Genomic DNA, 19,858 nt, shown 5'->3' with positions numbered 1-19,858 from the left:
AAAGTCTGAATCAGTAACATTGCCCGATACATTTTGTGTTCTATGTGTGAGCGAAAGCTTGTAGAGGTTGCAGATGAGCACACTTCAAGAAGAGACAAAACATATCGGCCAGTAGCATGAAGGGTGGGGCTTAGACAGCGATTGTGAGCTTTTTTCAAAAGGGCACACGCTTTATCGTGGAAGACATCAATAGACGGCTCTTACCCTCACTGGTTGCCCCATACCACTGAGAAGAGAATGAAGCAGTTTCCAAAGCACTGGTTCACCGTTCTTGGAAAACCAATTTCTGTATCTGCCCATGTGGTGCGATGTGGTGTGAGAAAAAGACAAAAAAGAACAGGCCATGTCGACCGGAAAGATCAAAGCCAGAAGCCGAAGCAAAGACACCAACATTCAATGGCTCACACTGCCGGAGGGAGGGACCTGGTTGGGTGTCAATGCTCAAGGGAACTACGTACTTGTAACGACAAGTCTCCTGTCCCAGCGGGCTGGAAGCCTGCCTGCCACTTGACCCTTGTCATCCGAGAGTGTCAAAGCCACCATGAAAGCGTCAAGCCCCAATGCAAGAGCAAGTAAAACTTATAGATAAAGATGCTTGCCATATCCATATTGTTTATGAGATTATACAAGGGTTTTAATGGTGCAAAGGACATGCTTAGCCAAAGAGCGCCATGAAAAATAATCGAAGCATTACAGCGAACTGTGATTTACGATGGTATGTAAGGAATGTGAGCTATGGTGATATCACATGGCTGTATAGGAGCCTAAAATTCTGAGCCCTAAGGTAGGTTAAAGCTTATAAGTATTAAAATAAAGGTGGTGATGTGAAATGTGTGTAGTGGGTGTAAATGGCCATGCTCATGGTAATAAAACTTGAGTGGGGAGATATGGAATTAGAACAAACGCCTCGTCAATGCATGCCCTTGAACCGAAAGGCTGCGAACCAGGTGCAGTCTTTAGTGTAGCCACCACAGCAGCGACCTCTGTACAGAGGTCATGCTACCGATCACCTTGGAATATGGAGTGAAAACTATGTACATCTCTTGAAAACATGAACATCGATTCAAGTTTAAAAAGCCCGTTCCTACCAAACAGAATGTAGTGGAAGCTGGTGTTGGTAGGGTAATAAGTTCTTTTTTCTTGGAGCATCCAACTCATTGCACTGAACGAGGATGTGGAGAATCACTCACAGATAGGTTTTTTCAGAAAACCCAGATGGCACTGTTGGCACTGTCACCTGAAGGTTACCATGGTTGCTGTTAACGGTTTCACGGTTACGGCTGCGCGCGGTGCTGTCGCCAACCCTTAAGCATCAGTCGCGGCTCAAGCGTATCCCGCACTGTTGCAGCAGCATTTGTGCCAAGCCATGAACGGCGTCACACTACGTCTCGTGAATAATTTAATTACCGAGAGGCACTATGTAAATTTAGCTGAACACCCTGCTTTTGGCTAATAGCAGCAGGGCTAGCTTCACTACGTTCGTCTTTTTTTTTTTTTTTCACTAACAAGGTTGAAAGTAGCTAGCAAACAAATAGTAAAAACAATGCGCGAGCAGCCGCTGGTCCAGCAGACACTGAGCAGACGACAGCTCAGCGCTCTCGCAGTCACCACGGGCTCTGCCAGCTGCTCCTCCGCTGGCCCAAACACCTGGATGAACTGGAGCTTCAGGTGAAGGTGACTGCAGCGCCACCGCAAATTTTCAGAGCTTTTTTTCCTTCACCCACACCGCTTGCAACCCATTCCAGTGGACCCACTCTTCCATTCAAGTACACTCTAGGCAAGTGGAAATGCGAGGACAAAATCATTGACAACTCTGAAGCAAATGAACACGTGTAACTGTCTGCTTGGTTCTCTTTCTAACATGGTTGCCGACAAGTGCATTTTTACCAGCTGTCATTCTCGAGGAGAAGAGACTGTCAGTTGTGTCGGCAGGCAACAGGCTGGCATCCCCACCGCCGTGTTGTGTGCCCTGTGGCTCGTCCTCCATGGGCTTCGACAGCAGCAAGCCCGTACTGTCACCGCACGACTGGTGAAGCAGCCCTTCGCTTCCCCAACAGTCTTTTTCAAGCGAGCACGTCTTCGCACGACGTTTGCTTGGCATTGATGTTTCCCCAGTCTCAGCTTCACTACTGATAGGACTTGATATGGTTGGATTATCTGTAACAACTTTGCTATTTTCAGCATTCTTCACTGTTGTGTATAGCGTTCCTTTGCTTTTCTTAGGGTAGAGGATGTCACCAAGTTGGGAGTCTGAGGCATGACCAAAGAGGTTCCGCTGCGCACTGCGACTGTATGTCCCCGCTGTTTCACAGAAGAGCCCCAGGTTGTGGTTGGATTGCCCAGTTTCTGTGGCAATGCAGCCGCTCACTTTCATGTGCGTTCCAGTCATAACTGAATAGAGCAAGGCTTCGTGGCTCTCTGCTGCAGCAGCTGCCTGAAAAGGCAGAGGAGCGCTCTGACTGCTGGCCATCAGACACATGGAAGCAGAGCTTGGCGACCTGAGACAAAAGACACAAAGTGCATATTTAAATTCCACTTGAAATGTGTCCAGTCCTAGGTTTTATTCGTGCTCAAAAACAAATATTTTCAATTATTTGTATCTATTTTAAATTTTCAATCTTTGAATATGTCGCTCACTACTAACAATACCGGCACATGCACAAGATGAGGAGCTTCTAATGATGATAGCAAGCCAATTATCGGACAAACAGGTTGCACGTACCGAGGAATTGAATGCAGCAGGCGACCCTGCCTATCGACTAGTTCCTTTTGAGCTTCTATCCACTCTTCTGGGACTGCAATAGCAAGCATAAAACATTATCAATTAGAGGTAGACATCACATCTATAAAACACTGAAATGCCCAAATCTAAATTATAAAAGTTATGCAAATATAACTACATTCGCATGTAAATGACGTGGAGCTATATGCAAGTTGACTATAACCATACGCACCTTTTCTCAGTGTGCTACTAGAATGCTTCGAAAGGGTCATGAGTCACTCTTACGATAATAATTGGATGGCCTTATTATCAACGTTCATTACTGCATGAATTGATTGTAACAAAAATTTCTCAAATACATAAAGAACAAGCAAAGCTACCGAGCCCTACATTTTGAGACTTATCCGGTCTCTTAATGGCCAACTCCGGTGATTTTTCGTATTTAATGGATCTCAATAAAATTCACTGGGTACATTCATTAGCACGTTCGTGCCATTCATGCCGAGTGGCAAGCTTGAGAGTTTCACAAATTTTTTTCAAATGAATTCTATAGCTTGCCTCGAAACGCTCACCTCGCTTGCCAGAATTAATGGCAACATTGTGTGTGTGATGTTGAGTTTTGCCTGGCAGAAATGACGGAACTGATGTGCCACTGCAGTGTCTGCTTGTCTGCTATGGATTGTGTGAGTTTGGTCGGCACATCCTTTGTTGAGCGTGCAATTTCTTTTTGCGTGTTGGTGGGCGTGTGATAGGTGGCAAGTGGTGTTGCGTTGTAAGCCACGCATGATTTGCTATATATTGACCGTAACAACGTAAGCATATTAACCGATTGCGGCCGACGGAGTGGACAGGTAGCGACGTCTGGTGGGCGTTATGTGCAATCATGCAGGTTCAAGCAAATAATTACATCACATGTAGAAGTGCACTTGGTTGAGTTTCGGTTTCAGTAATTAAAAATTATTTTCGAATTGGTTGATCATTTCAGCTATTAGGCGTGTGATAAGAGTGTCTCAGAAACATAAGATCACCATTCCCTCGACATGGTAAAAAATCGCCGGAGTTGGCATTTAGGCCTTTGGTTACTGCACGAAAATGGTTATTTTTCATATGTTTCGGGAAGGACGTTCTTCCCAGCTAGAAAAATACTCCAGCATGCATTGCAGCATACCATATTTTGCACAAATATATGCTCCTTCCAAACAATACACATTGTAGAGCAACAAATATATTTAATAATGAATAAAAATGTGAAGAGTGTGATTTTTGGTATCCAGCTGATAAACAGTGTAGTAAAAGACACTAAACATGTAAAAATATTCAAGGCAAAGACAATTCAAAATTTACATTTTGAACATAACCAATGAACAGTATAAAAAATAAATGTTGTACAAAATGTTTCTATTCACATAGACAAACGAAATCTGAACCAAAGTGCTTCTTCATTGCTTGGGCCATAAGGTGAAGCAGTGCTTAGTTTTTTTGTTTTTTTTTTTGTGAGACAAAAGTAAACTTGAATACTCAGTATAATTTTTTTTTTTTACGATACGAGCTGGCAGATGTTGAAATATAGAAGGATTCCAATGATGTGAATAATCGCTCGATAAATCAGATGTCCTACAAACTTCCCTATTTCGTTTGGCTTCACCTCTATGAGCCACCTAACTCTGGCTAGGTTGGCATTCTAATATACGAGGTCCGTAGGAAAAGTACCCGACCTTATTTCTTTTTGTAAGCACCTGATGGATTCGAAACAAGCGCGCATGCATCAGCCGACTCTAAACCTTCATGCAGATGCGTGAATTTTTTCCCGCCTGCCAATAGCGTCAGTCGCAGGGGATGGAGTGACTGGAGCAATGCTACTGCATCAAATTTTGCCAGAAACTGAGTGACAGCCAAGTTAAAACCATTGGGAAGATCAAGACGACGTTCGGTGACGAGGCTGAGCGGCACACAGATTAAGGAGTGGTACAACCAGTTTAAAGGCGGCCGAATATCGGTGGAGAGCGAGCCACGCTGCGCTCGGCCATCAACATGCTGAAATGACCAGGTCATTGCCGAACTGAATGCTGTGGTGGTGCGCGATCATCGAGTGACAATCTGGGAAATTGCGGAAAAGGTGGGCATCAGCAGTTCCTCTGCACATTCCATTACTACCGAAGATTAGGCCATGAAGAGAGTTGCGGCGAAATTCGTGCCGAAACTGCTCACGGTACAGCAATAGCAAATTCGTGTTCAAGTCTCACAGGACATGTTGGATTTCACAACCAGTGACTCTAACTTCATGAAGACCGTTATCACTGGTGACGAGTCTTGGGTGTACAGTTACAAGCTAGAAACCAAACCCCAGAGGTCACAGTGGAAGCATTCTACGTCACGAAGACCAAACAAGGCTCGCCAAGTGCGCAGCAACGTCAAAGTGATGCTGAGTGCTTTCTTTGACTCCCGCGGTGTGGTACACCACAAGTGGGCACCACAAGGTCAAACAATCACCAAAGAGTACTACAGGAATGTCCTCCGTCGCCTACGTGATGCTGTACAGTGCAAGATACCTGCATTCTGGTCAACAGGAAATTGGCGCATCCATCTTGGAAATGCTCTTGCACATTCCTGACACTCAGTTCAGACTTGTTTGGCGAAAAGACTCCTGTAGTTCAACAAACTCCTTACTCTTCTAATATGGCCCCCTGCGACTTCTGGCTGTTTCCCAAACTCAAGAGGACATTGAAAGGAGAGTGATTTCAGACAAGGGAGGACAGTATAACTTCAACGACAGCTGAACTATACTACATTCCGAAACAAGCCTTCTCAGAATGCTTCCAACAATGGCAGTACCACTGAGAGAAGTGAGTGGAGTCCAAAGGAGACCACTTTGAGGAGGATTACGTTTCTCACTCTTCAATTATGTCAGTTTCTTTCTTCCACCAAAGGTCAGATACCTTTCTAAGAGACCTTGTATGCATCCAAGCCTATTAATTTGCATTTTTGCATATTGTATATATAAAAAAAGAATAACATTGCGTGCAGTTCTAAACGTTTTGCACTGCTACATAGTCGGGGCCAAGATGTGCTCCAGTGGCCTTCTTGTCATTGGAAGCTTTGCAGTGGCGCTAGCACACCACAGCCCCGCAAAGTGTACACCTCGCACTTAATCACAATAGCTACAAGATTGCACACAAATATCAGCAGCTACACACTTGCGGGGGAAAAGGCAACTTGAGGTCGTAAACAAAACAAATTCATAGACAGGTGCGGATGTCTCAGGCTGACGCAAAACACACCATCGCCAGAAAACTTAAAGCTGAGGTGGTACAATTCTCAGACTCTATGCTCGTCCTCTCTCAGAAGGGACACGGATCCTAAAGACTGAAAAATCTCGAAAAAATCATTTTTTTTTTAAATATTACTTTCCAATTCCGCAGTGACTGATGCATAATCTGGCAAATTTTCGGGCGTCCTGGATTGATATTTTAGCTGCAGTAGCACTTTATATTATGCATGCGACAAGAATTTTTCTCGATGGACATGCAAAAATGTGCTTTTTTTCCGGAACGCACAGCTGCCCTTTTACGTCCCAGGTGTGGCCATATTGGTCCCATTCGAAAAAGCCGTGTTTTTTTTTCTATTTTTTGTGCCACTGCTGCTGAATGCACCAGGCCGCCACCAAAAAAAAGCCCGTGAAAAGTTAGACTCGATGAGTAGTCCTATTGGTCTATTAGTGCAAGCCACAGTGAGCGCACACGCCATTGGCCAGAAGACAACAAAGACCTTTCATCCTCATGTTATTCACATTCTAATCATCTGAATAAACAGTTCTAAATACTGTGGCTTCTTAGAGCATTCGCTCACAACAGCTGGAAACCTGGATGTTTAGAAAGTACATAGACGACACATGCGTTACAACTTTGAGAAGTGATAAATCACTATTAGAAGTGAAATAAGAAAAGTACTCTTTCTCACTCGTTTAAAGCATGGCACCATGCACTGTAGAAAAGCTAGGACCATAAAACCACACTTGCTGCATAGCTTTACATATGAGGAATACCCTGACAGCAAGATATACATAGCCAGTTCGATAAGAATGTGATCAAATGATTAGCTCATAAATAATTTTGAAATTAGCGGCCTAGTGTAGCAAGGAACTATGTATATTTTTCATATTAGAACATGAAAACATATAGTCCCTCACGTTTTCATTATCCTAGTTCAAATAATAAAAAAAGGCTTTTTAAGTAAAAACCCCTTTGTCTAGATGGGCTCTGTTAACATCTCTTGTGCATGGCTGGCCTTGTTTTCTCCTTACATTTCGGCTATTCACTGCCACTTAACCGGTGGCCTGCATGGCATAAAAAAAATTAAAATGTTTGCTGCTTCCAAAGAGTAGTAAGGATGGATCTCTCTCATGAATGAGATAATATTAGACATTGTGCACGTGGGCCCCAACTTTTTGCTGGGCCAGGGCTTCAGTTTGGATAGCTGCCAGATGCTAGCTTTCGAAGCTTACTCATCAAAAGTGTTGAGAGGATATATCCTGTGATCTTGAGCCGTGCTACTATTGGATTTAAAACTTAGTTTTGACAAAATCTGATGAAGGCAGCCATCAAGAATTCTCTTGCAAGGCTACAGCTGACAATCTGTGAGTGCGCCAGTGAAAATCAAGGGCGGCTCTTCAAATCCAAAAAGTGCAGCCGGGTGGTCAATTACACCTACATTGCGAGAAGCACATCCAATCAGGTAGCAATGGCAGGCTCAACAGCAGAAAGGTCAGTACTGGAAAAAATTTAACAACTTCCACAGCACCTGGTTTGTAGAACACGGCTTTCGTCTGCCCCCTTCACTCTGTCCAAACAACATTTAACGGGCTGCACTACTCACTGTGGACGTGCGGATCAAGCCCCAGGCGAAACTCAGGCAGTGGAGGCAGCTGCAGTTCAGACTCCATGAGACGGCTGTAGTGCTCAGACAGTTCCATAGCCTGGGCCAGTTGCCAGCTGTTGAAGGACAGCTTCAACTTGGGCCGCAGCTGCTTGCTCCACAAGAGGCCACTCTGTACGACCCACGAGAAAGTAACGGCACGTAGTCTAAGAGGCAAGCAAGTGGCTTAGAGGATATTCTTTGTTTGAGAGAAATAAGGTACAGACAACTCAGTGAAAAGCATACGAAATGAGTGTAGACTTCAAATGCTCCCACAAGCTAGCAGTTTATTTGAATGCCCAAATATATTTAATGTGAACTGATGCTATGTCCTCCTCATGCAAATAGCAACGATTACCTGAATACAAGCACAAAGAACTGTAGCTCCTCTTGGCAAGTACACTTCATGGGCAAACTCATCAAAATGAAATAATTATCAGCACTAAATCATGAAGATCAATTTAGATGGCATGCCACACACACCTGAGGCTTGCAGACTTTGAGCAGCATGGCACTCTTGGCACTGGTGAAGACATGCTGCATGAAAGGGGCCAGGAATGGAGCCTCAGAGGCCACATACTGGAATCCTTTCTCCCAGAAGCGTTCGTCTGAAACAGGACCCAGATGGTGCTGCCTTAACCTAAGTTCATGTTGATTGGCTCATGTCGGCTATATCTGCCATCTTTTCGTGTGGTAGACACAGCCAAATCCCCTATCCCAGCTGGTCAGTGTGGAAGACAGGTCCCAAGCTGGCAATGGAACTGATACCAAATGCCACTGGAGCGGCTGATAAAACCGCTGCCAAGTCCTCTTGCCAAATAGCCCAGATAAAGCTATAGCTTTGAGTTGTTGCAAAGGATTTCTGGGCTATGTAACATTGCAGGTGGAGAGAACAAGTGAAAAGATTTGTCCTCTCGGGTCATTTATATGCTCCTTAGTGCCCTCAATGTGATGACCTTGTATATTTTATACATAAAATGTTTCATGAAACCTTAACTGCTTCATCAATCAATCAATACCGGAAGTGTGATATCTGAGAGACCCAACAGCAATCACAGCGCTTTCAGTTATTCAACCAATGCAGTGCCTCATCCACCTTGGCCGAATGGCCCTAATAGATCTGTTGTCCAAAAACCACAAGCTATGCATGCCTGTCATACACGCTCACTATTGATGCCGACAAAGTCAGGCAGTCTTATTCTCGGACGCGCAGATCAAAAACCACAGCCAAGCACTCGGGCCTATGCCCGACAGTGGACCTGGTGGCTGCAGTATTTTTTCGCTGGCTCCATAGACCATCGAAGCTTGAGAGGAAGCAAAGCAAGCCGCTCCGACTCTTGACCTCTGCCAGGCACTTGAAACAAACCATGACCGTGACACTGGCGAACCGCCTCCGCCCTGCTTCTACCCGCATGATCACTACATTCTGAACTATGCGGCACTCAACTATACGCGCCCGACTCTTTCCTTCAGTGCCTCGTGTCTTCTTTTTTTTTTTTTTTCTCCCTCTTCGCCACTTCCCGCACTCATGCTGTTTCGCACCAGAACAACCGATATCATTGCCTTGTATTCCACCTCATGCCGGAGCACTGCTGATCTTTCGTGCCCACATCACAGCTACAGCTACCAATAATAACTATTTGTTGGAGAAGAAGGCATGCAAAGCGAAGTCACTTAGAAGCATGGTGCACTTCGCATGTTTCGACTGCCAGTCTTTTAGACTTCCAATAGTTGTTGCAGCTGAACAGAGCACAGTGGAAGCTTGTCAACCTGTTTTAGTCTCTAAATTCTATTTTCAGTGGCACAATTGCTTTAGTGACTCGAAAAATTTAAACTCTCACAAGCCACGCAATGCAAAATGCTGGAATTCGCACACAGCAGCAGCAGTGGTGGGGTGGCTGGATATGTAAGGGGGGAAAAGGAGAGTGAAGAAAATGCACTGGTTTGAGATTACCCTTCTTCTTTCCTTAAAATCCTCCACGTATATGCATTAGGCAAAGGGATGGGCATCGAGCTCACAAGTCATGCAGTATTGGCAGTCACCAATGACCAATTGGCAAAATGCTTATCTCAAACTACACTGCACAAAACTACAACCTGATGCAAAAAACACATTCCACATTCCCATCATACTTCTGTAGAGTCACACATAGCACAGCAACTATAGAGCCTTAATAAGACAGATGCTTGGGCTAGTTGGATTGGGAATCAACATATTTGCACAGCGCAAGACTACGAATAGTCACGACGTAACTACAGAAGAAGAGACAAGGACAGAAAGAGCACTGAAATGCTCTTCTGTCCTTGTCTTAGCGATTTTTCTGTCCTTGTCTCTTCTTCTGTAGTTACGCCGTAACTACTCGTAGTCTTGCGCTGTGCAAATATATAGAGCCTTGCTTTTGGTGAAGTCTTGAAGCCTACAGGAGCTGAGTTGACTAAATGCCAGTCCAGTTAATTATATTTCTGGTCCAATAAAATTCTTGTCATTGCATGAATAATTGACTAATGCCTAAACATTAAGGGAGCAAAGCAAAACAGACGAATGCATAATGCTTATAACTCACACATTAAAGAGGCCCTGAAGTACTTTTTCAAGTAACCATGGAACGGATTCACTAGAAGAGCTTATTGCCTCGCGAATTCAACACCAAAAAATTTTAAAAATTGGTCAAGTACGACTTGAGTTATAATGACTTGTCACAGGCTGCAATCGCATCCTCTCGTCCCGACGAAAGCGCTGGAAGGGAGGATCGGCATGGGCACAAAAAATATGTCATGCATGCCTCGTGACCTTTTTCTTTGTTTTCTTTATTCGAACACGCGACTTCTTCAGGATGATCACGCGCACGCCCGTGGACAAGTCCCGGCCTTCCACAGCAATTTTTGTAACCACCGAGTACACCGTGTTTGAATCAGCCAATGGCTGATAAATGGCCTTCTACAAGTGGTTTTTGAGTATCTTCCATCATTCGTTGAGCGAAGAGAAAAAATTTTTCAGCTGACTTTGACAATTTATTGCAAATTCCAGGCCTCGTGCTGCGCTATAATATTTGGCTCGCATGTTCTCAGGAGCCTCTACAACTGATCGGCAGCATTTTCTGACCATGCTCAAAAAGTGTTCCAGGGCCACTTTAAAAAAGAAAAGACCGGTGCTTGTGCAGCCGCCACCCATTTTGTGAACACATGAATTCATGAACAACTTCGTGAACGTGGGTGTCACTGAAGACAATGGATCAACAAGCAGACTTGTCATTTTGCAGTCTTAAAGAAGACAGGTCCACTTGTAGAAGCGTCAGCTCCAGCCACCCTGTGCTCAAAAATATTTGATACCATTAACTTGGAACTTGATGCCGTAGCAAGTTGCGAAAATTTAGAACAATGTACCGATGCTGAGGTTTTTGTAGAAGAAAGACAGCAACACTAGAAAATGAAAATGAAAGGAAGGTAATGGAAAGAAATCAGACTCATTTTGCAGATTTCGCTTTTCTTAGACATGAAAGTAGATACTTGGAAAAAGCTGGGACTGAAAAAAATTGTACAGCTCTTTGCCCAACACTGCAGGATTTGTTACGAACGCACTTTGACCCATCACTAGCAATGCTCCCACTGTCTGGAACCCGGCTACCTCGGAAAACGCCAGAGAACCAAGCTGCAGCAGTGTGCAGAACGCGTTGTGCAGTGCTTTCTTCACCTTGCTAGCCTTCCTCGAAATGCACCCTTCAGAGACGCAGCACGCATCGGAACAGCAGAACTGCGCCCTCCTCCTCCTGACGTCATCTGCTTCCTTAACCGCATGATTTGTACATACCTTGTTCTCTTTTAAATTGAATGTATTTGTTTTCTCTGGCTGCCTTTTGCCTTGCCAGTGCTTAGATGTTGCCAGCCCTGTCCATTGGTCCTCGCATCACGCTATCCAAGAGACCATGGGGCCTCTCGTAAGAGAGTAGAAATCATTAAGTCATCATCATCTGCATAATTGGTGGCTTAGAACAATGACATAACAATAGGAAGTCAACTGATACAAAACACAGTGGCAGAGTTATTCAGGCTACTGCCCGTGCTCTTTCTTCCTGAACAACCTTTTGTGACATGGTTCCGGTGGCACATGGTGGCACATGGGATTATTGCTAGTACATAAGCTATTGCTACTACGCAGTGAAGAAATGATGACAACTAGAGCTGTCAAGAAGGCAATAATACCAGGGAAGCCTCACCTCGCATCTCCACGTCCTGCTTATGTATTACAAAGGGAAATTCTTCGTAGGGGTCGTTGCAACACCCATTGTACAGCCACTCCTCCAGAAACCTGAAAGACAAAACAAGCAGGTACTATATACTGTAGAAAAATCACTACCATGCTGGAAATACCTCGTAAATAGCAAGACTGCCCTTTCTAAATGCAAGCATAGGCCCACTGGATTATCCTGCTCTTTCGCTGTAAGTAGTAGCTCTGGCCAAGACTAACGCATTTCAGATCACATGAAACAGTAGCCCCCTTCAACTTTTTATGTGCTTTGCTGTGTAGCATAGAATGCTTATAACGTAATCACATGAAACGGTAGCCCCCTTAAACGTTTTATGTGCTTTGTTGTGCAGTATAGAACGCTTATAACATAAGTCAAGGGAGTCGCGAATATCCACACTATAGGCACTACCGCACTACAACCAAAACAACTTTTTTCAAGGACCGCACTTGCACAAAGTGTTTTGAGCATGCAGCACACGTGTCTGAGAATCGAAACATGCAATTCATGGTGTTTATAGCCATCTAATTTCGAAATGTTAAAGAAAATTTAAATTCCTTACACCCGCATTTCTAATGAAATTAATGCAAAAGGAAGGGTCTAACAAAAGAAAGCGCTTTGCCGAAAGTTCGCCAGCTAATTCTCAGACCACCTTGAATATATGCATTATACAAAAACTATGATGTCCTTAAAATTGTTTCATTTCCCAGGCACGCACCCGATTTCAAGACAACGCAATCGAATCGTGAACCACCATCCAACTGCTGCATGTGCCATCTTTGTTTTCATTAATGATACGTATACTTTCCCTTCAAGTGCAGCCACCCCAAAGAGTTTCGTTCAATACATATCAAATCGCAACTTGTGTAGCATGCAACCACTACCAAAATGCAACCAGCACTGATTAGGCCTAGCCTGCCGTTTAGTATGTTGTCGCCGGAAGTTTGGCCTAGACATGAAGATCGAGCGTTAAAAAGATGACACCCAAGCACTAAACCAAAAACAACATGTGTAATACAAAGTTCCCATTCGCGGCCGCGAGATAAACGACGAAAAATCGTCAAGCTCATGTAAAACCGTGCACTGGCAGCAAAAGCGAAAGCTCACGTTCAAGGCCATAAAAGATTTTAAATTTACAGAGGAGGTAGCAAACTTGATATCTGTAGCATGTCTGATAATGGCAACGCTTTTTTCGACAAGAAACTTTTAAGTGAGGTTGATAAAGACGGGATCGCATGTGCCATGTTAAGCCGCGCGCGGGCGGCAGTGACGCTATGGTGTACTAGCGTCACTGGAGCGGCCAGAGCCACTCCAGTGACGCTAGTACACTGTATCCGTGTCAGCGCCGGTGCAAAGACCTTCCTCACATTCAACGTGCGCGCGCAGTGTGTTGTGGTTCGAGGTCTTTATTCCTTCTCTTTTTCCTCCCTCCGCCCTTTGCTTGTTCACTTCCCGTCCCCTCCTTCATAACGACTTTGTCGCTCACTTTCCAGTGGCACACCCAGCGCACCTCTTTTCAGACGCACATTCACTACCACGTTTCTGGCAACCGCATTATAACCAGTCGTTCATTTTGGGGGACTGCACAGTACTGTATGCATATATATGCGGTTCCATAGGAGGGCAAATGGAAGTCAAAAGAGACGACATAATAACCTGTCGTGCGCTATAAATGGTAATGTTATATGTGGTCTATAACGTATCTTGCATGAGTATATTGCGGTGAAGCTCACTTTAGAACACCACTACGACAACAACCAGTCTGAAGCACTCGTTTTAGGCTGCAAGACAATCAACGCAGTTGAAGGGGTGGCTTGTATTAATTTCATTTCAAAACTGCAAGCAGGGCAGAAAGTCAGAAAGAAAAAGTAGATACCACAGGGTCCCCATTCCCGAAATTTCAGACGACCTCACACACTGACTTCGAGTGCCATGAAGACATCTTTCATGTCCGATTTCAAACATGTCCGAAATATTGGTTGTTGACTGTATTTACACTAAAGCTGTGCAAATATAAAAATTTTGGTTGCAAATCAAATTCAAATATTGAAGTGTGAGCGTGAATCGAATAGAATATCTTTCTAATATTTCTCAAATATTTCTTGGATATTTTTCGAATACTACTTTCAAGCGATACTGCGGAGAAAAAATGTTGAAGAGGTTTCTGTCACCAGTAAGAGCCCCTCTAAGACAAAAAGAACGACGGAATTCAGAGAAGATTGGAAAAGGCACAAGCACACGCAGCGTACAGCGAGGAACGTGACCCCAGCTGCGATTGGCGCACGAGCAGCGACGAGCTCGCATTGTCGACGTGGACTTGAAAGAAGAAGGTCACATCGCCAGCAAGTGCACTGGCGATGGAAGCGTCAGGGCAGCAACTTGGAACCTCGTGACGCAGGCGTCTCGAGAAGCGGACGGAGACCTGCTGCGAGGGAGGCTGCTACTCGGGATACAGCAGCCGCGCACAGGAAATGCCGACGTTCCTGGTGCAAGCTCCCTTCGGTGCAAGCCATCGAAGACAGTGCCTTGGTGGCCACGTCACCGTGCAGCACCAGGTATCTCCAGCGGCCGCTAGGCCCAACCACCGAGACATCCGCCACGTCAGCAACGACGTAAGGCGATGACGGCGGGCAGCGGCAGAGACGGCGACGTTCGTTGAGAGCGTCGAGGACATCGAGAGTGACGCAGCGTGACTGATCTTGGATATTGACAAGCCGCGAATTGGCTTGGACAAGTAAGGTCGGTGCGAATAGTTACCTTATGATGATTAGGACAGTATTGGTGTGTGAAGGCATTTGTTTGGAGATTTACTTTGGGAGCTATGACTGCTTGTTTTGTACATTTTTGTATATATCTTAGAGTGCCGTGAGTGGTTATTAAATGGGTATTGTTCCTAGCAGAATCATGTCTCAATTCGTTGCCTGCAGCAGCAGCCCATAATCCATGACAATTGGCAAGCCTGCCAGGGTTGAATCCGGCCCAGCCACTGATTATCGATTGTTGCAGTGATGGATTGGGACAAAATGTTAACGGTTATTTCAGAGCAAAAGCTGAGTAAGAAAAACAGTTTAAGGTTCTTCAAAGAAAAGAGCGCACGTGTTTGTAAAGAGAGCGAATGCCTTCAACGAGTGTTAAAGGTGGAACGTGCCAAACTAAAGTCAAAAGAGAAGCAGAAGCTCGAGTGCAAATTGTTATAGACACTAGCTAAAACAGACATTATACCAGATGAAACTAGGCCAACAATGGTCTTAGATAAAGGAGTTTGTGCGCTTGATGCTCAGAGTTTCGTGTCAGCTGAGCAAGGCTGCAGTGAGTGCGATAATTGTGCAAAAGAGAGTGGGTTCTTATTTACTCAACCTAACGAAAGTGGCTCAAGTGCTACAAACACCAAAAGTTCTGTTGAAGGTATAAAACAAGAGAAAGGGATGCCTAGAGACTACAAAGAAACAGGGCATGGATATTCTTTCATGAGCATGCATGTAGAAGAAACCAGTGTTCAGCGTTCGCAAGATATAGTACCAGAGGGTAGCGAGATAAGAGTGCCTGAGACGCACAATAGTAAGGCTTAGAAAAAAGCTGGCTGTCAAGAACTAGTAGCAACTACCAGGACGCAAGAAAAGGTGCTCATCTTGTGAATGATAGACACCTAAGATGTAGAAGAAAGAAAGTGGCGAGAATGCCTACTGTAGGTCTTAACTGTTTGGATGCTGAATGTGTGGGGCAAGCAATTAGCGTCAAATATCGAGATAGAACACAGCCTACAAAGGTTGATGCGAAGGGGCACCAGAGTAGATTAAACAGAGGCAGAAGCTGTGTCGAGGGTTTTAGACAATGGGTCGCGAGCGGATGTAAGAAGAAACTAAAAAAGACGCGGAACGTGAAAAAGCACCAATGGAAGTATGCAGTCTCATACTGGTGGTTGCCCTAGAGAAAAAAAAAAGTGTCGATTTGTTTCTGTTTGAAGTAGATCAATTCATGGTATTATTGAAAGTTGAGTTCTGTACACAATGAAATTGTGAACATTTTTGAACAGTGAGGGTCGCAAACTTTTTGTAGTTAAATTTATGAGGGTAGCTGAACAGTGTTAAAGACAATGAACTCGTAGATTTGTTTTTCAAATGGGCAGTGTGGTGGTTGATATGTTCCCGAAAGTGAATCGTGATGACCAGTAATCAATGAAAGTAAAAGTGAGCAACGAACAAGAAAATTCAAGAAATTAAGGACCAAGCATACGGCGACAGTGTGACAGTGGTCAGTGAAAAGCAGTTTATTAAGAAAAAAAAAAATGACAGCATATCCACGGGGTGAATGATGGAGAGTGGGGTGAAGCTGGGCCCACACGCCGCTTCCGCGTCACTTCGGCCTCTCGTTGTTGTACTGCAGGGCCCTCGCGGCACCGCCGCGCAGTGAATCTTCTGCCACGTGCGCCCTCACAGCGAGGTCCCTTGAAGCGCAAGCCGCAGCCACCCTGCGCGCACGCCGCTCAGCAGCCTTGTACATCATCCGTTGCCGAGCCTCTAAATACGTGCGCCAGAACGGTGCTTTTATTGTACTATAGAGCACTCCCTCGTATATGGCATCGCCAAAGAACACGCGATCGTAGTTGCGGGATCGTCTCTTTCCTTTTTCGTACGTGTGACGTAAACTCCTTTTTTCTACAAGTAACGCCGTCTAGTGTCAAACCATTTGCATTTTTCAGCGTATAGTACGTCTACCGTCCTCTATGGCCAGTTCAAGAACTAACGAGGGGCGGTTACTTCCAACGGGGTCACGCAAGTCACGCCATAAGAAGCTTCGCTCCTTAAACTCTTGGGGAGGGGGCGTATGTCAAGAGTAGGAGCCCCTCAGAGACAAAAAAAACCATGAAATTCCAAGAAGACTAGAAAAGATGCAAGCGCGCGCGCACCGTACAGCAAGCACGTGACCCCAACTGCGATAAGCGCATGAGCAGTGACAAGCTGGCATTATCGACGTGGACTTGCAAGAAGAAGATCACATCGCCAGCAAGCGTACTGCCTACACGAGTGTCAGGACAGCGACTCGGCAGCTTGTGACGCGAACGTCTCGAGAAGCGGACGGAGACCTGCTGCGAGGGAGGCTGCTCGGGATACAGCAACCGCCGACATTCCTGCCACAAGCCCCCTTCGAAGCAAGCCGCTGAAGAAGACAGTCACCGGGTGACCATGTCACCGTGCAGCACTCAGTATCACCAGCGGCCGAGAGGCCCAGCCGTTGAGACATCCGCCACGTCAGCAACGATGGCGGGCGACCATGTCGGCAGCGGCACGAATGTCGACGTTTGTAGAGAAGGCCGAGAATCCCGTCAAAGAAACGATCAATCAGGACATTGGTGGCAAGATCAACGGGAGAAAGTAAGGGAGGTCAGAGTCATGAGTGGAATTAGGAGGATAGAAATGTTGGAGCATGTTTAGGAAAGTTTAGTTTGTGGAAGGATTTATTTGTAGGTTTAATGTGGTGTTAATATAAACATGTGGTGTACATTTTTTGTACATCTCATTAGATTGCTCTGAGGGTTCATTAAATGAGTTTAATTGTTAATGGAGTTGTGTCTCAGTTCATTGCCCACAGCAACAGCCCATAATCTGTGGCAGTTTCTCAGGCATACTCTTGCGAGATAGCAACATGATCGTGTTTCTTTTGGCTAGGTTGATGACGAAATGCTGGCAAGGTCGTGTTTCATGACTGTCTTATCAAGAATGAGGCAATGCAGAGGCAGAATTGTATTTATGTACATGATATAGAGCAATTGAAGTGTTGTTGACAACACTTTACACGGGAATGGCAAAGATGCTGTTTCCTCAGCCTCTCCTCTTCAACTTCTGTCGATGGCAGACAAAACTGCGCTCCCTTTGAGTCCTAAGTTCTGAGTCTGCCTCACAAACTGTAGTGAGAGTAGAGACGTGAGACGACGTCGAAGGCGAATAAAGTGCCAAACTCGCCACTTTATTTGTTGGGCCTGAAGCGGAGCAGCGGCGGCTGCCAGCGTCCATCAAGCCAGGCGTGTAAACTCGTTCTCTTCTCGTGCAGCTCAAGCTAGGCTAGGCTTGAGCTGCACAAGAGTCGCAGCGCAGTGGCTAGAAATTGATATGATGATGAATGGCAATGATGATGATGCTACATAATTGCTTTCCCCCCCCCCCCCCCCCCCGAATGAAAACGATGAGAGAGTATATACAAGTGTTCAGGTCCAGAAACGAAAGGGTCCGTTAGCAGTCCAGGTCGTCAATGGGAAGGAACCATCAGCAACCAGGTGGGGCTCTGGCGGGTGACACTGAGAGAAAGGTAGAAGACGAAGATCAAAGTGCCGGCTCGCTGTGCTCATAGACACGTGCGTCTCATGATGACTTCGCAGGACCATTCGAGTGCGCACAAGGTGTCGCAAGCAGACACGGTCGACAAAGGTACCCACTGGTGGAGCCGTGGGAGAGCTCCGAACAGCCCACCACACTAGCGATGTGGGTAAAATGTTGCATTCATCGAAGCAGAGGCTAATATATATATATATATATATATATATATATATATATATATATATAAAAATCAGAAATTTTGGATGCTAAGAAGCTTCAGCGTCCCATTTTTCGTACTTCATGCCCAAATTTGAGGTCCAAAAAGCACACATTGTCACATCTATCATCCCCATGTTGGAACCAGCATTTTTTTAATTCAATACATGTGCAATTCTAGCGGAGCCTTGAAGGCAGTTTTGCCGCAGTTATCTATATAGTAATTACAGTTAACATCCGATTCTTAGATGTTAACTGTAATTGTTTTCAAAAAGTCTGAATAGTTTTGAACAGTAGGGAAACAATATGTATTGTATAAACCGGAATATAAGTCGAGATATCTTCAATAAAAAATTGACCTAAAGTCGCCCCTCCTCTAATATAGCGGTGTCTAGCCGAAAGTGCACCGCTGTCTGGCAACATGTGGCTTGCATGTGCTTGAGAAGCCGGGCGCGGCCACAACCGCATCCAAATCCAACTGCAGGCTGTTTTTCTTTTCTCTCTGTCTGTTTTCTTGTGTTCATGATTTGCTTCCGATCTGTTCAGAGTTTTCGCTCCGCTTGAAACTGCGCTGCATTTTTAGTGGTATTTTTTTTTCGTTCAGTCAATATGAGTAGCGGTACGAGGAGGCAGTACTCAGCTGCGTTTGAACTGAACTAAATGTTGTTGAGTTCGCAGAAGCCAACGGGAATATGGCTGCTCAGCGCCGCTTTGGTGTATTGAAAAAAAAGCGTGCGCTATTAGAGGGCGCAGAAAGAGAAGCTGCAGATGTGCAATCTTCGAAAAATGTCGTTTCGCCGACGAAGTGTTGTTCATCCGCAGCTGGAGGATAAGTTAGCGCACTTTGTGCGGGAAGTTCGTGCGCGCTCGCTGCAAGTGACCGTGGATACCATTCGCAAGAAAGCCGTGGAACTCGCTCGAGAAGCTAGGCTCATGAGAGAAGAGTTTCGTGCACCAAACTATTGGGTGTGTCGATTTATGCGATGAAAAGGATTTTCTCTTCGGCAGCGCACATCCATCTGTAAGAAGTTGCCCGAGGAGTTCGAGGACAAGCTTATAACTTTCAGCGCTTCGCGAACCGGCTTCTGGAGCAGAACAACTACATGATGGAGTAGATTGGCAACGCCGATGAGACCCCCGCGTGGTTTGACATGTCTTCGTCGACCACGATCATGCAGCGCGACGCCAAAGATGTAAAGCTGTTGTCCACTGGAAATAAGCACTCGCACTTCACCGTCATGCTGGCATGCACGGCAGATGGTAGAAAGCTTCCGCCCTTCATCATTTTCAAACGCAAGACAATGTTGAAGGAAGTGTTCCCGCCCGGTATTGTCTTTTGCGTCAACAAAAAGGGATACATGGACGAGACCATGATGCTCGAATGAATAAGAGTCGTGTGGAACCGTCGGGCAATTGCACTGCTGCGTCTACGCAGCATGCTGGTGTTGGATGCG

The 19,858-nt window shown here is 45.3% G+C and overlaps 1 protein-coding gene across 9 annotated transcripts in view; it reads right to left on the bottom strand.

The window, feature by feature from the left end:
- Grip163 (gamma-tubulin complex component 6) overlaps positions 1–19,858 on the bottom strand; it is a 212,119-nt gene that overhangs the window by 142,518 nt on the left and 49,743 nt on the right. For all 9 annotated transcript variants that reach the window (XR_012885949.1, XM_075872979.1, XM_075872981.1 and 6 more), the window contains 5 exons: positions 11,848–11,939; positions 8,117–8,241; positions 7,595–7,766; positions 2,723–2,795; positions 1,888–2,498 (listed from right to left, as the gene is read on the bottom strand). Coding sequence is in view for 8 of the 9 variants with exons in the window: in XM_075872979.1 (XP_075729094.1) it covers positions 1,888–2,498; positions 2,723–2,795; positions 7,595–7,766; positions 8,117–8,241; positions 11,848–11,939 (1,073 nt within the window). In the remaining variant the exon portion in view is untranslated. The remainder of the gene's footprint in view (positions 1–1,887; positions 2,499–2,722; positions 2,796–7,594; positions 7,767–8,116; positions 8,242–11,847; positions 11,940–19,858) is intronic.

The sequence above is a fragment of the Rhipicephalus microplus genome, chromosome 9 (genome assembly GCF_043290135.1).
Source record: "Rhipicephalus microplus isolate Deutch F79 chromosome 9, USDA_Rmic, whole genome shotgun sequence".
Taxonomy (NCBI): Eukaryota; Metazoa; Arthropoda; class Arachnida; order Ixodida; family Ixodidae; genus Rhipicephalus; species Rhipicephalus microplus.
The sequence above is the reverse complement of the archived record's forward strand: the minus strand, read 5'-3'. Positions and strand labels throughout refer to the sequence as shown.